The sequence below is a fragment of the Diabrotica undecimpunctata genome, chromosome 6 (assembly GCF_040954645.1).
Source record: "Diabrotica undecimpunctata isolate CICGRU chromosome 6, icDiaUnde3, whole genome shotgun sequence".
In the NCBI taxonomy this organism is placed as follows: Eukaryota; Metazoa; Arthropoda; class Insecta; order Coleoptera; family Chrysomelidae; genus Diabrotica; species Diabrotica undecimpunctata.
The window spans coordinates 106,413,772-106,427,497 of record NC_092808.1 but is presented as its reverse complement, the minus strand read 5'-3'; the positions used below and the strand labels follow the sequence as shown (position 1 = coordinate 106,427,497).

The window sequence follows — 13,726 nt, the reverse complement described above, 5'->3', positions numbered from 1 at the left end:
GAAAAGGGCCGTAACTCAATAAAAACTGTTTTTTGAAAAAAGTGATGAGGCAAAAAAATTTTAAAAATAATGTGTTAAACTAATGATGCCACAAAATTCATTTGATTTGAACGTACTCAAAAGTTTGGGGGGATTTAGGGCTGCACACCCCTCTTAAAATTTTTCTGTGCACTTAGATTTTGTTTCAGCAGGAGATTCATAGACAACAAGGTGGCAGTATAATAGTATGGAGTGGCATCACTATTGGTGAAGGAACCAATCTCGTTTGTCTGCAACCGTTTCTAAATGCAACAGACAACCGTGATATTATTCTCGAACCTATTGTTGTACCCTTTGCACAACAAGCTGGTCCCCAATTTCAATTATTGCACGACTCACCAGTAGTGAGTAGCAACTTTGTTATTTTAAACAGAATACCCTGTATATTATAGCATTTTTATATTCTGCGTAAATTTCTTGATAAAATTTGTATAAGGTACCATAGGTCAAAATTTCATATTTTTTGAGTTATTCATCTTTTCTCAAAAATTTTGTCAGATAGAGACAAACTTTTTAAAGTTAATATCTCATCCATTTACAGTTATGTCTTGAAAACCTTTGCACACAAAGAGTAGGTAACATTCTTTCAGAAATTTACATCGAAATTGAATTTCTAAATGTAGAAAGTCAGTAGATCAGTAAGTCAATCATTTTAAACAAAACACCCTGTATATTATAATTTTAATGAAAACAAAAAAAAAACAATTGCCTTTCAAATAGTATTATGAGTTTCCTGTACCTAAAGTCAATACATTTGGAGATAATTGTGGTTTAATGTTAAAAGTAAGATATTTATTGTTTTATTTTAGTAAGCAGTGCATGAATATGTCATAATTGTCATTATTTTTGATTGTGGACACTTTTACAAAGTGATAAAATGGCTCGTTTAGAATTAAACAATGAAGATATGTTGAAATATCTTTCACCTAAAAAAGTAAGTTACCATCACAAAAGAAAAGAGCTGCAACCTGGTTGCCTCTGATCGCAAAAGACATTCAACTTCCATCGCTCATGAAAACCATGGTTAAATCACGTTAAATGTTGATTTACCTCGCTCCACTAATGCGAATTGAGCCTATTAAACAATTCGTTTTTTATAAATTTTGATTCGTCACACCATATATTCTTCAAAAATTCATTATCTTATCAAAAATAGTCTTCGCTTTATTAACTTTTTGTTGAAAACAACCCACATGTGGTAAATTTTTAAATAATCTCGTCACAGTCTCACGGTAGTTCGCTGCCGATCTGGATATCTTTTAGCAAATAAAGCACATTTTCTAGTAATAACTGTCACATTCTTCATGCATTAGAAGTTCTTATGCTTCATTGTTTAATTCTAAACGAGCCACTTCTATCACTTTGTAAAAGAGCCAATAACCACAAATAATGACAATTATGGCATATTCATACACGGCCTGCTAGAATAAAATAATAAATATACACAATATAGAGGGTGCTTCGTTTAAAATTAATGACACTATGGTTTGAAGTTTTATGGAAAGGGGATTTGTGAACACTTTGTATTTAGAAATTCGATTTCAATGTAATTGCTGAAAGAACGTTACCTATTCTTTGTGCAAAAGTTTTAAAGCTATTAAGTTTGTCTTTATCTTACTTACTTACTTACTTACTTAGTCCTAAGCCTTTCTACCGTTAGGTGTAAGGCTGTCTTTATCTTAAATTTTTTAAAATAGATAAATAACCCAAAAAATATGAAGTTTGGACTTATGGTACCTTATACAAATTTTATCTAGAATCTTATGCAGAATCTAAAAATGTAATAATATACAGGGTATTCACGTTAAAATAACAAAGTTGTTATTCAGTATAACCGGAAGTGGCATGTCTGTCGAAATATTTTCTTTAGGTTCGTCATAACCTGTAAACCCCATAAGCCAATTTTCATAAATATAGTGTAACTAGTTTCCGATATATAGATAGTGTAAGCCGTGAAACACCTGTATAAACATTATCCAGAAAATTAGCTTTCCAGCTAAAGGCCCAAGATGGATTTTTCAAAAAACGATATTAGTGGTTTTTTCGACTTTCATCATTCGTCTTTTGATTCTCTACAAAAGTCCCATTGACAGTATTGTAAATAAATTAATATTACATTAAGGTTTTTCACTCCAAACGAAAAAATCAGATTTTTTTTAGATTATTCCACGCAGAATTTGGGAAAAGCTAATTTGTGTAGGTACTCATTACGGCTTTTTTATATACAAACTGCATTTCAAAAGACAGTAGAGGTAGTATACTTTTAAATTTTAAAGCCCAAAACAGGTTTAATTTTGCTATACAAACTGAACTATAAACACACAGACAAAAAAAAGAGAATTTAATATCGACCCCCAGGTACAACACCAACCTCAGAATTTTAGCTCAAAACGTAGCTACACGCAAAATCGAGCCCGGGTGAGCCGTGTGTCAAATTTGGCCAAAACTAATATACAACAAAAGGTGTAATAAATAAATTTACAATCAATAAAAAATAAAAACTATTTAGGATTGGGAATTTTGACTTATTTCCCGTATTATACTAGTATTATGGACTCGCATTGGCAACCTTTTCATCATTTGAACATGAAAGAACTTTGCCAATCTATTGACATTCCAATCGGATCGGACAACGAATCTGACACAGAAGAAGAGAAAGAAATGGAAATCCATAATTTATAAGTAAATCAGTAAATTTTTAATATATGCACATTGCTTAAATGTTATGATATCAATACGATGTATCCGCTTTAACATTAATTTTATTTAACATATAAATCTGTCCCTTTTTAATTCTCCAACACTAATCCATGATTTTCATACCTGTTAGGTATATAATCCATGGATATTGTATTGCCATTTCTATGTGAATACGGTGGACACTTTGAAGAATAATATCTAAAACTACATTTTAACAGGAGATATTATTTTGAGTGATTTCAGAATTACCACTTTATCTGCTGTCTGCAGATTAGTGAAGATTTGCAATTGTAATGAGCTGCCAACTACAAACAATTAAAGTATAACAAATAATAATGTACCAAGATTGTTCATTCCAAGCTGAAAATATCCAACACGTTTTATGGAAACTCTTATATGAATACAGTAATGTCTCCTTTTATGCGGTTGATTACATTCCACAGAAAAGCGCATATAAAAAGATCGCATAAAAAAGACGTTACTTGCCTTGAAAAAGTAGGGATACGTTCCGCAGCCTTCTAAAATTACATAAAATCAAGACAAAAACAAAAAAGTTTACAGAAATTAAAAGAAATAGGCTGCATGATAAATTACTTCGAATATGTGAAACAAATTCATACAAAACCTTAAAAAAAAAAACTTCTATTCAAAACTTAAATAATTTTATTTTATGGAAACGTAATATAGTTTTATATTTAAATTTTTAATCATTATCGCTATCTGATAATGGTTTGCATCGTTTGCAAAGTGGCTCAAAATCATCTAAATTGTCAGAAGAAACTGTCTCTGCGATAGATATTTGCGGTAAAGGCGATGGATTTTCACAAACTTCATTCTCGTTCGGTGTAGCTCTTTCTTTTCCGATAATGTAATCAGTAATTAAACTTTGCGATGAGGAATAAGCCACAATTAAAGGTTAAAATACGTTTATTGACGTTTCAATTTCCACTTCGGAAATCGTTCTCAAAATACAAACATTAGTAAATTAAACAAATTTTGTTTTTTGTTACTTAGTGAAAAATTCTTCTAATAATTTAATTTTATCTGACTCATCTATATTGACAATTCAGACATACATTATACATTTTAAAGTAGACGACTTTAAAATGATATTGCCAATATTGTTGAGTTGCGTTCCTGGGACGACTTTACTTATAAGATAGTTCATTCGATTACATGAAATCAACTTTAACTTGAGAATATCCATCAGAAAAGATCATAACATGTAATTCGTCTTTAAAAAGACAAATACATGCCATGATGACAGTAAAATTCTCCTGTTAGTGATTCCATAGTAAATTATGAGGAAAAAACCTCATAATACTATCCCGACATGGTAAGTATTTGATCGTGCATTTAGTTTACCTTCAATAAACACCAACTTCCGATTTTATATGTTTGTTATTTAAAAAACATAAATGATGTATTCTCTATATGTTACTGACTTACCAATACTGGTATTTTCCTTTTAATAACTTCCTCTTTCAATATGGGTAACCAGATCCTACTACATTCTGCCGAAGAATTCGCGACACAATCGGTCTCATTTAGCATAATTAGAGCCGCTTCTTTGATTTTTCTCTTTTTACCATCCGTTTCTTTTAGGACTATATTTGAATCATTCCATTGAACCCTATGTTCATTATCCCATGCGTGTTTACCTATTTGAGATCTATCAAATTCTCTATTTTTAATATAGGATTGATGTTCACTTATTCTAACATTTAATGGTCTTGATGTTTCACCTAAATAAAATTGATCGCATTCACAAGGTATTTTATAAATGCAATTATTTGTCCTTTCTTGTTCATTGTTAGGTTTGGTTTTGGACAAAATAGATCAGAACGTGTTTGTTGTTTTGAATGTTGTTGAAATGTTGAATTTATTTCCTATCCTTTTAAGCTTTTCCGATAATCCTTTTATGTATGGTATTGTTATTTTCCTCGTATTATTCCTTGCATATGCTGTAGGATCTCGTTCTAAGTTGTTTTGTTCTATTCGATCGATTGTTGAAAATTACTTATTTATAAACGATACAGGATAATCATTTTTTAATAAAATAGATGTTAACAAATGTTTTTCCTCCAAGAAAGTTATTTTCGTTAGAACAAGTAATTTTGGCTCTATCGTATAAGGATTTAATAATCCCCTTTTTAATATTAATATTGTGATTTGATTTGAAATTTAAATATCTGTTGGTGTGTGTTGGTTTTTCTATACACCTGAGTTTCGTATCCAGTATCGTTCTTAGAGATTAAAACATCCAGAAAAGCTAATGTGTTATTATATTCCTTTTCCATGGTAAATGTTATTGTCTCTTCTTTATCGTTTATATCATTTATTTATAACCAAGATAACCAATATAAGACCAGAATAAGTAAACATCAATCCTATATTAAAAATAGAGAATTTGATAGATCTCAAATATGTAAACACGCATGGGATAATGAACATAGGGTTCAATGGAATGATTCAAATATAGTCCTAAAAGAAACGGATGATAAAAAGAAAAAAATCAAAGAAGCGGCTCTAATTATGCTAAATGAGACCAATTGTGTCGCGAATTCCTCGGCAGAATGTAGTAGGATCTGGTTACCCATATTGAAAGAGGAAGTTATTAAAAGGAAAGTACCAGTATTGGTAAGTCAGTAACATATAGAGAATACATCATTTATGTTTTTTAAATAACAAACATATAAAATTAGAATTTGGTGTTTATTGAAGGTAAACTAAATGCACGATCAAATACTTACCATGTAGGGATAGTATTATGAGGTTTTTTCCTGGTTTTTCCCTCATAATTTACTATGGAATCACTAACAGGAGAATTTTACTGTCATCATGGCATGTATTTGTCTTTTTAAAGACGAATTACATGTTATGATCTTTTCTGACGGATATTCTCAAGTTAAAGTTGATTTCATGTAATCGAATGAACTATCTTATAAGTAAAGTCGTCCCAGGAACGCAACTCAACAATATTGGCAATATCATTTTAAAGTCGTCTACTTTAAAATGTATAATGTATGTCTGAATTGTCAATATAGATGAGTCAGATAAAATTAAATTATTAGAAGAATTTTTCACTAAGTAACAAAAAACAAAATTTGTTTAATTTACTAATGTTTGTGTATTTTGAGAACGATTTCCGAAGTGGAAATTGAAACGTCAATAAACGTATTTTAACCTTTAATTGTGGCTTATTCCCATTTAAATAGTAATTAATTTAAAATGCCACAAGAAAATAGCTTTAGAACAATATTTGCGATGAGGATGCTAGTAATTATTTATGTAGCTCAGGATATCCTGACATGCAGTTCTGCAGCTCACGTTGTAATTTAAAGGCTCGGTAAGAATTGGGGTTATTAATAAGAAAATTATTTTCTAAGTTACTGTAAAGTTGAAGACCTTCTCGAATTAATTTGGCAATGACGGGGATTGGTTTTTCTTCCTCATTATTATCATCTTCTAGATTCACAACGCCATCTTAAGTTAGATCAATTATATCATGGTCACTTTATGCACCAACTACACGCAATTCATCTATGTATATCGTCGTGGCTGAAGGTATTAAAACCATCTCCGCCAAATTAATTAATTCATATGATAGTGACGATGTTTCAATGGTTGCATTGCTTGTTACACATGTTGGCCAAACCTTTTTCCACGAGGCATTTAAAGTAGATGCAACATGAATCAAACAATCAAAAATAGAAAATTGCTTCCACACGTCTTTTACTGTTAAGGGCTCATTTTTTAGTTTACTCACGATGGATTTGTAAGTTGCCTTTATGTAATATTTTTTAAACCTTGCAATTATGCCTTGATCTAATGGCTGAATAAGGCTTGTTGTATTAGGCGAAAGAAATACTATTTGAACGTTCTAAGTGTGGATGACGTGCCAGAAGTAGGCTTCTACTTCTGGCACGAAGCAATTATTGAACCATTCTGTAAAAATTGTCAGCCAGGCTTTCTTGTTAGCCATCCATTGCACTGGCACTAAGAGATTTATAAGCATTGCTAAAAAGTAATAATGTGACTTGATCTTTACTTGCTTTATGTCCACTTGCAGTTTTTTCATCCTTTGCGATGTAATTCCCGTAAAGCATTTTTTTTTCAATACAGTAATGAAAAATAAAACTTTACGACACTCACTTCAAACGTTTCAATCCGAAAACCGTGCTGCTTATTATACTGCAACTTGGAATCAGAACATTTGAAACAATTTATTATAAAACCAAGCACCGCTATGAGAATAATTATTTTAAAACAATACCTTTAAATGCGAAACTTGCATCTCGCAATGATGTAATAGGGACATCATGTAACCAGGGAATCCCCGAATTGCAAATGCTCCCTTTACTGACATCTAGATGTGAATAGTTAATATTTAATTATATTAGTTAATAAGAGAAATTTTTGGATGAAATATAAACAGCAAAACTTTAAAATCGCATAAAATAATCCGCATAAAAAGAGACCTTAATATACAAGCAATATTCTTAGCTTTTGATGAACTGTTTATTAAATATATATCTACTTACCCTGCAGACACCATAGATGTTGTGATCACTTTTATCAGATTCACATATGTCTCTTGGATTAAATGAATATTCGTCAATATCATGGCTGCTGTAATGTACTTTTTCCGTTGTATTAATCTTTTTCTTTATAATTGCATTTTCCATATCGATAAAGCTAACGTCTAAATCCTCATCCACTACCACATTATCTGGTGAAATATCAGTAAGATACAGTCGAAAATCTTTGTGATTTTCAGTAAAATTTTGAACACCTTGAAGGATTTTATACGCAACTAATGCCCTTTTGTACCACGAGTATTTTTCTATGTTGTTTACCGATTTCCCAAAATTTTCCTGAACGATAAGTCTGCCACAAGTACCATATAACTTCGGAACAGGAAAGTATTTCTTTTTACTAAACATCTCAAGTAAAACGGGTTCTGCGTTAATGCTTAAAATTGTATATATTGTCTTTATGTTGGTTGTATTGAAACTATCAAAAAATAGTTCAAATGTATCATCATCGCAAACATAAAAAGGAGGGAATGGTACTTTTTCATCCATTCCTCTTAATTTAAAGTTTAATTCACTTTTTAAAGCCTTATAATTAATTATTTTGTCTCTAATTTCTCTATCAAATTTATTCAGTTCGTTGGTATGGGCTAACTTTTTTAAAACTACTGGTTTACTTTTATACCGGGCAAAATAGACGTTCTTAACACTAAAAACGTTATAAATAAAATCCGATACGCGATTGTATTCCAAATTAATTTTATTTTTCGTAATTTCTCTACACAACGTCTTTCCGTAACAAAATGGACATTTGTTTATTTCACATAACTCTAACACTGTTTTTTGTTTAATTGCTAAAAAACTGACACTCAGGATTATGGGGAGAAAAAGGAAAAATATATAGTAGGATTTCGCCATCTTTTTCCTAGCGGTCATTTTTGGTGCCTTGTTGAAGCGCTTTCTGTCGGAATGAATATAATTCTCTCACCCACTTTTCCATGCGAGCTTCATCACTTACAAATAGCTAAAAACAAAAAATATATACACTAAATGAAACACAATGATAAAATATTTTATAAAAAACATAATTTTTTAATTACTGTTAAATTGGAATTCTTTAGTTTAGTTCCATTTAAGTGTATGAAAAGAGAAGTGCTGAAGTGTTTAAAATATAAATAAAATACAAATTTTGTATTTTATTTTTTTCTAAATGAGGGGTGCCAAACCATAAAGTTGTAAGTGCCACTCGAGCTGAAATACGTTTTATATGATTAAAACGTTGTATGTGCCGACCTTTACTTTCACTCTTGAAGCGCAAGCTATGAGATGCCCCCCACATTGAAAACTGTGAAAGAGAAAGTCATAACATTGTATGTGCCGACCTTTACTTGTATGTGCCTTGTCAATTGCTACAAACAATCTACGCAAAATTGCCGACGAAGGACTTGAGTGTGTGCCTGTAGCGTCCAAAAAATATATTTTAAGTACATTGAAATAAATAAAACGATTAGAATCTTCATTCTTATCTTTAAGCCCCCACAACTTGACACATGCCCAACGTGTGACCCGCTTAAAGTCAAAATAGATACAGCTCTAACAGAAGCAGTAAAAACTGATGCTAAGCAAAGATTGGAAAAATTCACCACAGGCAAGCTCACAAGGGAAGACACCAAATGAGTAAAGATGGCATAGAATCCAGAGGAAACAATTCAGATATTCGAATTGTTCCATTTGATCTCCACAACATTTGTATCTTTCAACATTAACTCATAATCAAATGTACTACAGCCGTCAGCTTGCCTATGTAAGTATGGGTATTTATTAAGAAGAAGAAGGAAGGGACATCATGTTCTTCTGGAATTAAACTGTCGGGAAAGGAGGTCTAACGAGATAGCTTCTAGTCTGTACAGGTTTTTTACCAGTAGCGAAATAGGAGGTGGCCAAAATAAGAACCAGGCTATACCTTGTTTTGTCTCTTGCTTTGATTGAAAGCGGTTTCTTTTCAGAAATTACTCATAAATTTCCTGAGAAAAGATACCTTTCTCGCGTGTGATCGCGATTTTGCTATTATCAAAAAAGAATGCCAAGCCGCTTATACCAAAAGACCTCATTTTTAAATTATTGCTAATGCTGGAAAGAAAAATCCGTTTGAGTAACATCTGAAAATTTTAGTGAAGTTTATATAAAGAAAAGTTACGGGGATTTTGCTCCATGGTTAAAACTTCAGTGAGAAAATCTGGAATCACTAAGGCAATTTTTGTGGAGTTAAAAATCAAGATGAAGGAACCTGCTGCGCCATTGTCTAACAAAAAAAAAAGATATCCAAGCCATGCTATAATATTTAGCAGGGGAAGCAAAAACTTTTTACGAAAACCTTACAAAATTATGTTCTTTCAATTTTGATTTAAAGTTACTTAAGTAAATAATAAGTATTAGTTTTATTTTCACTAAAATTGTTTGATCTTTTCTTTCGGCATTTAAGTGCAAGTAAATACACACTTACAACATTATGACTTCATCAAGAATGGCACTTAAAATGTATTGTTCTCTTTTTTATTTCATTAGACTTCAAATTTGTATGTAAATAGCGTTAATTGAACCAAAATTTAATACTAAAAGCATTAAGACTTATTTCGTTTACTATTTTCAACTAAAAAAGTATTTTGTCTCTATTGAAAACTTTTATTTAAGGCACTTAAAACGTTATGGTTTGGCGCCACTCACATTTTAATGGCAGATATAAATGTGTTCTTATAAGTAGATTTATTGATTAGTACGATACTTCAATTAATTATTAGACACGAAATAATGATGATCATGATTTGTACCTCAGATCAGATGCTTGCTATTATCCATATATCAAAATATCGTGAATAGAAATTATTTTCGTTCGTCTAAAACAATTTTGATAGTGAGATCCGTCATTTCTATACTGCTTGACTGAGACTGATTAGATACGACCGCATAATCATTAGCTCTAAGATAATCGCGCATTTCAGAAATTTTTTTTTGGAACTCGTTTTATAAACTCGTCATACTTTGGCCAGTTGGCTTATTGTACATCTTCCTTCCATTCATCATACCTATTCCAGGATTCTGTAACCATTTACCAACTTGTACAGGTTTAAAGGATGGGTACCATATATTTTTGAGTTACTTATAGTCTCCGAAAAGTGTTTGCCGCCTGCTATCAAATGATTCACAGTCATGCAAAATATGGTCCACTGTTTCAGGTCCACTGCTATATAGTCTGCAGCTAAGTCTACTTAAGTCCCATTGTACGCAGGTGTCCCTTGACTGGCGCATGTCCAGTAAGAAAGCTTGCCATGACTCAGCTGGACTACATTTTACTATCTGCTGGACATGCATATTATTCCAGTTAGAGTTATGATCCAGGCTTTTTTCTTGTCGCGGATGGTATTTTCTGGCAAGTTCATCAACTCTTTCATCGCAATATATTTCCTAATGGCCTGGCACCCATACCGGTGTGATACTGTTATATTCCGCCACTCTGTCGAGTTCCTGTCAGCATTCACACACTAGCCTAGAGTCCACCTTAAGGCTTCTAAAAGCCCCCATGGCCTCTTGACTATCTGTATATATCTTGATCCGCTTCAACACTTCATACAATTTTGCCACGCGCTGAACTGTCAATAAAATTTGAAGTATTCCCGTATCAGTTGCGTACAATTGTCTAATCTATTTAATTAAAATTATTATTTTGTGGAATATTAGATATCTTATGAAATATATTAGAATATATTTCATAAAATTTATATTATTAATAATAACAAATGTTTTTGGTTATTTAATCAATATAATTCTAAAATTCCCAATATAATGATGATTACATTTTTCTCATTATTATACCATGTTGACGCCTATGAAAGATTTGTTACTTTTCTTATTTTTTGTGCATATTTCTCATATCATATTTTGTTTCTAGTTTTTCTATCTCTTTACATTGTTTCATCAAATAGATTTCCTTAGCTGTTTTGATTTTTTCCTTAATTATTCGTTGTATTTCTTTATACTTCTGTAGATCTTTTCCTTTATATTTCCTTCTTTCTTCCACCTGTAATAGTATTTCTTCTGTCATCCACTGTTTTTTAGCCTCTGACCTCTGTTGTATCAAACTTTCTTGAGCTGGTTTCAGTCATGTGTTTTTTATATTATACCACTTTTTATTTACGTCCATAATTTGTTTGTTGTCAATTAGCGTTTTTTGCATATTAACATTCACATCATTTTTTAATTCGTTTTTTATTTCTTCGTTTTTTAGCATTTTTACATTAATTGTTGGTTGTTGTTTTCTGAGTTCAATTCTTTTTAATTTTATTTTCACGTCAGCAACTAACGGATTGTGGTCTGAGTTAACATCTGCTCCAGGATAAGTTTTAACTGAGGTTATAGAGTTTTTATATCTGCTACTTACGAGTATAAAGTCTATCTGGTTTCTGACAATGTGGTTTTCTGTATGTGAAGGAGACGTCCATGTATATAGTCTTCTCTTAGGAAGCTGAAACCAAGTATTGGCAATTACCATATTCTTTTCTTGGCAGAATTCTATGAGCCTTTCTCCTCTCTCGTTTCTAGTTCCTAATCCGAACTGTCCAACTATATTTTCAACTGTACCTACTCCAGTTTTTGCATTTAAGTCCCCTAAAATGTAAGTAAAATCTCTAGATTTTGTTAACTTGATTGTATTGTGCAATTCTGAATAAAACTTTTCGATCTCATCTTCGGTTTTATCAGCTGTGGGAGCATAGACTTGGATCATATTAATATTACAGTTCCGTGCTTGAATTTTTAGCATTATTATTCTTTCTGAGATTTGAATCACACCTAGCACTGATTTTCTAATAGTGTTGCTTTTGATGAAAGCTACTCCGTATCGATGATCAGTTTTGTCTCCTCCAGTGTAATAGATATTGTGGTTATTTATTGATATCTCTCCATTTCCTGACCATTGTACATCGCTAACCCTAAGGATATCTATATTTAGTCTCTCTTTCTCTTTAATAACGTTATGTAGTTTTCCAGACTGATACATACTTCTTACATTCCAGGTGGCTATTTTTATCTGGGAGGGTTGAGTATTTTTTTTTTGGTTTTTTGTGCAAGGGTTTCGCATATTGACGACCCAGGAGGCCTTGCTTTCTGATGGTTGTCCTCCCCTGCCATATTTTGGTCTCCGATTACCATAATCAATAATGCCTCTTGCTCAAATAGTGCTAGCCATTATAATTTATACTAGAGATGTCATCAGGGACCTTTAATGCAGTGGTTTCTCGTTGCCTTCTGCATTCTGATGTCGTTGACCACTTTCTTGGTTCTTCCGCCTTCGAGACCAATTTCTCAGTCTCAGGACAACAGAGTGTCCTTCCACTTACTAGCTCATTCGCCCTAAGCCATTGGCCAGTAAATGGTGGATTGCTTATCCCGGCAATGCGACAATGACAGACTACATGTGTCGAATAAAGTTCTTCGCTTCGCTGCCCCGTGACGGTTTTATATGAAGTTCCTTAGTGTTAGTAACGAAGTACATTAAAAAATTGAACTAACCACGTTTTGCTTATTAAAAAGGTGACGACTAATGTAATATTTGTTCATCATTTTTCATTAAATAATAATAGTGTTCATTATTCCATATTAGTATTTTATACTTAAAATACTTTAATGTTTAATTTCCTAACAAGTTAGGTAAGTGATTTTTCAACACGCCTATATAATTCATATTTATGCAAATTTCTTATTTGATATATGCTATCATAAAAATTCCTACAATAAAATTGTTTCTGTTACAGAAAAATAAATTACGAATGAAACCAAGCCTGGTTACAAAGTCTCACGGAAGAAGCTTTATCATATGATGCACTTGAATTGGAATATACTGACAACGGTGATGACAATGAGGAAGACTATTTAGAAGAAAGACACGATGACTCGAAAAGCGAACAAAAATTTGACGAAAATGGTCCAAAAATTGACAAGGATATATTTGAGGGACAAGACATTGTGGGGAAAACGAAAAATCTTACTCCCACTAAATCAAAGAAAAATAACAGTCCATGTTATACTGGTAAACATAAAGTGACATGGAAGAAACGCTGTCCACCAATGAATTTACGAAGCTATAGGGCAAGATCAAAAAACATTGTTACACAATAACCGGGACCAAAACGGGTTACTCGCAATTTGACCGACCCTGTAGAAATTTGGAAAAAGTTTTTTGATGACTCTATTATTAATACCATTGTTACTTATATCAATCAACACATTGACAAATTTGCTCAAGGGCAATATGACAGAGAAACTTATACGAGGTCTACTGATGTCTAAGAAGTGGAAGCATTGGCTGGTTTCTGGATTTTATTTAGAGTTGAAAAAATACAGATTGAATTGTGATGAAATTTTTGGTACTGAAACTGCCCATTTCGACAGTATATACC

At 32.0% G+C, this 13,726-nt stretch overlaps 1 protein-coding gene across 3 annotated transcripts in view; it reads right to left on the bottom strand.

Moving 5' to 3' along the window:
- LOC140443687 (divergent protein kinase domain 2A-like) overlaps positions 1–13,726 on the bottom strand; it is a 33,608-nt gene that overhangs the window by 7,966 nt on the left and 11,916 nt on the right. For 2 of the 3 annotated variants that reach the window (XM_072535066.1, XM_072535067.1), the window contains one exon: positions 8,048–8,298. In XM_072535066.1, coding sequence (XP_072391167.1) covers positions 8,200–8,298 — 99 coding nt within the window. In that variant the 3' untranslated portion in view covers positions 8,048–8,199. Of the gene's footprint in view, positions 1–7,283; positions 8,299–13,726 lie in introns of those variants that run through there. The other variant, XM_072535065.1, reaches the window with a different exon arrangement.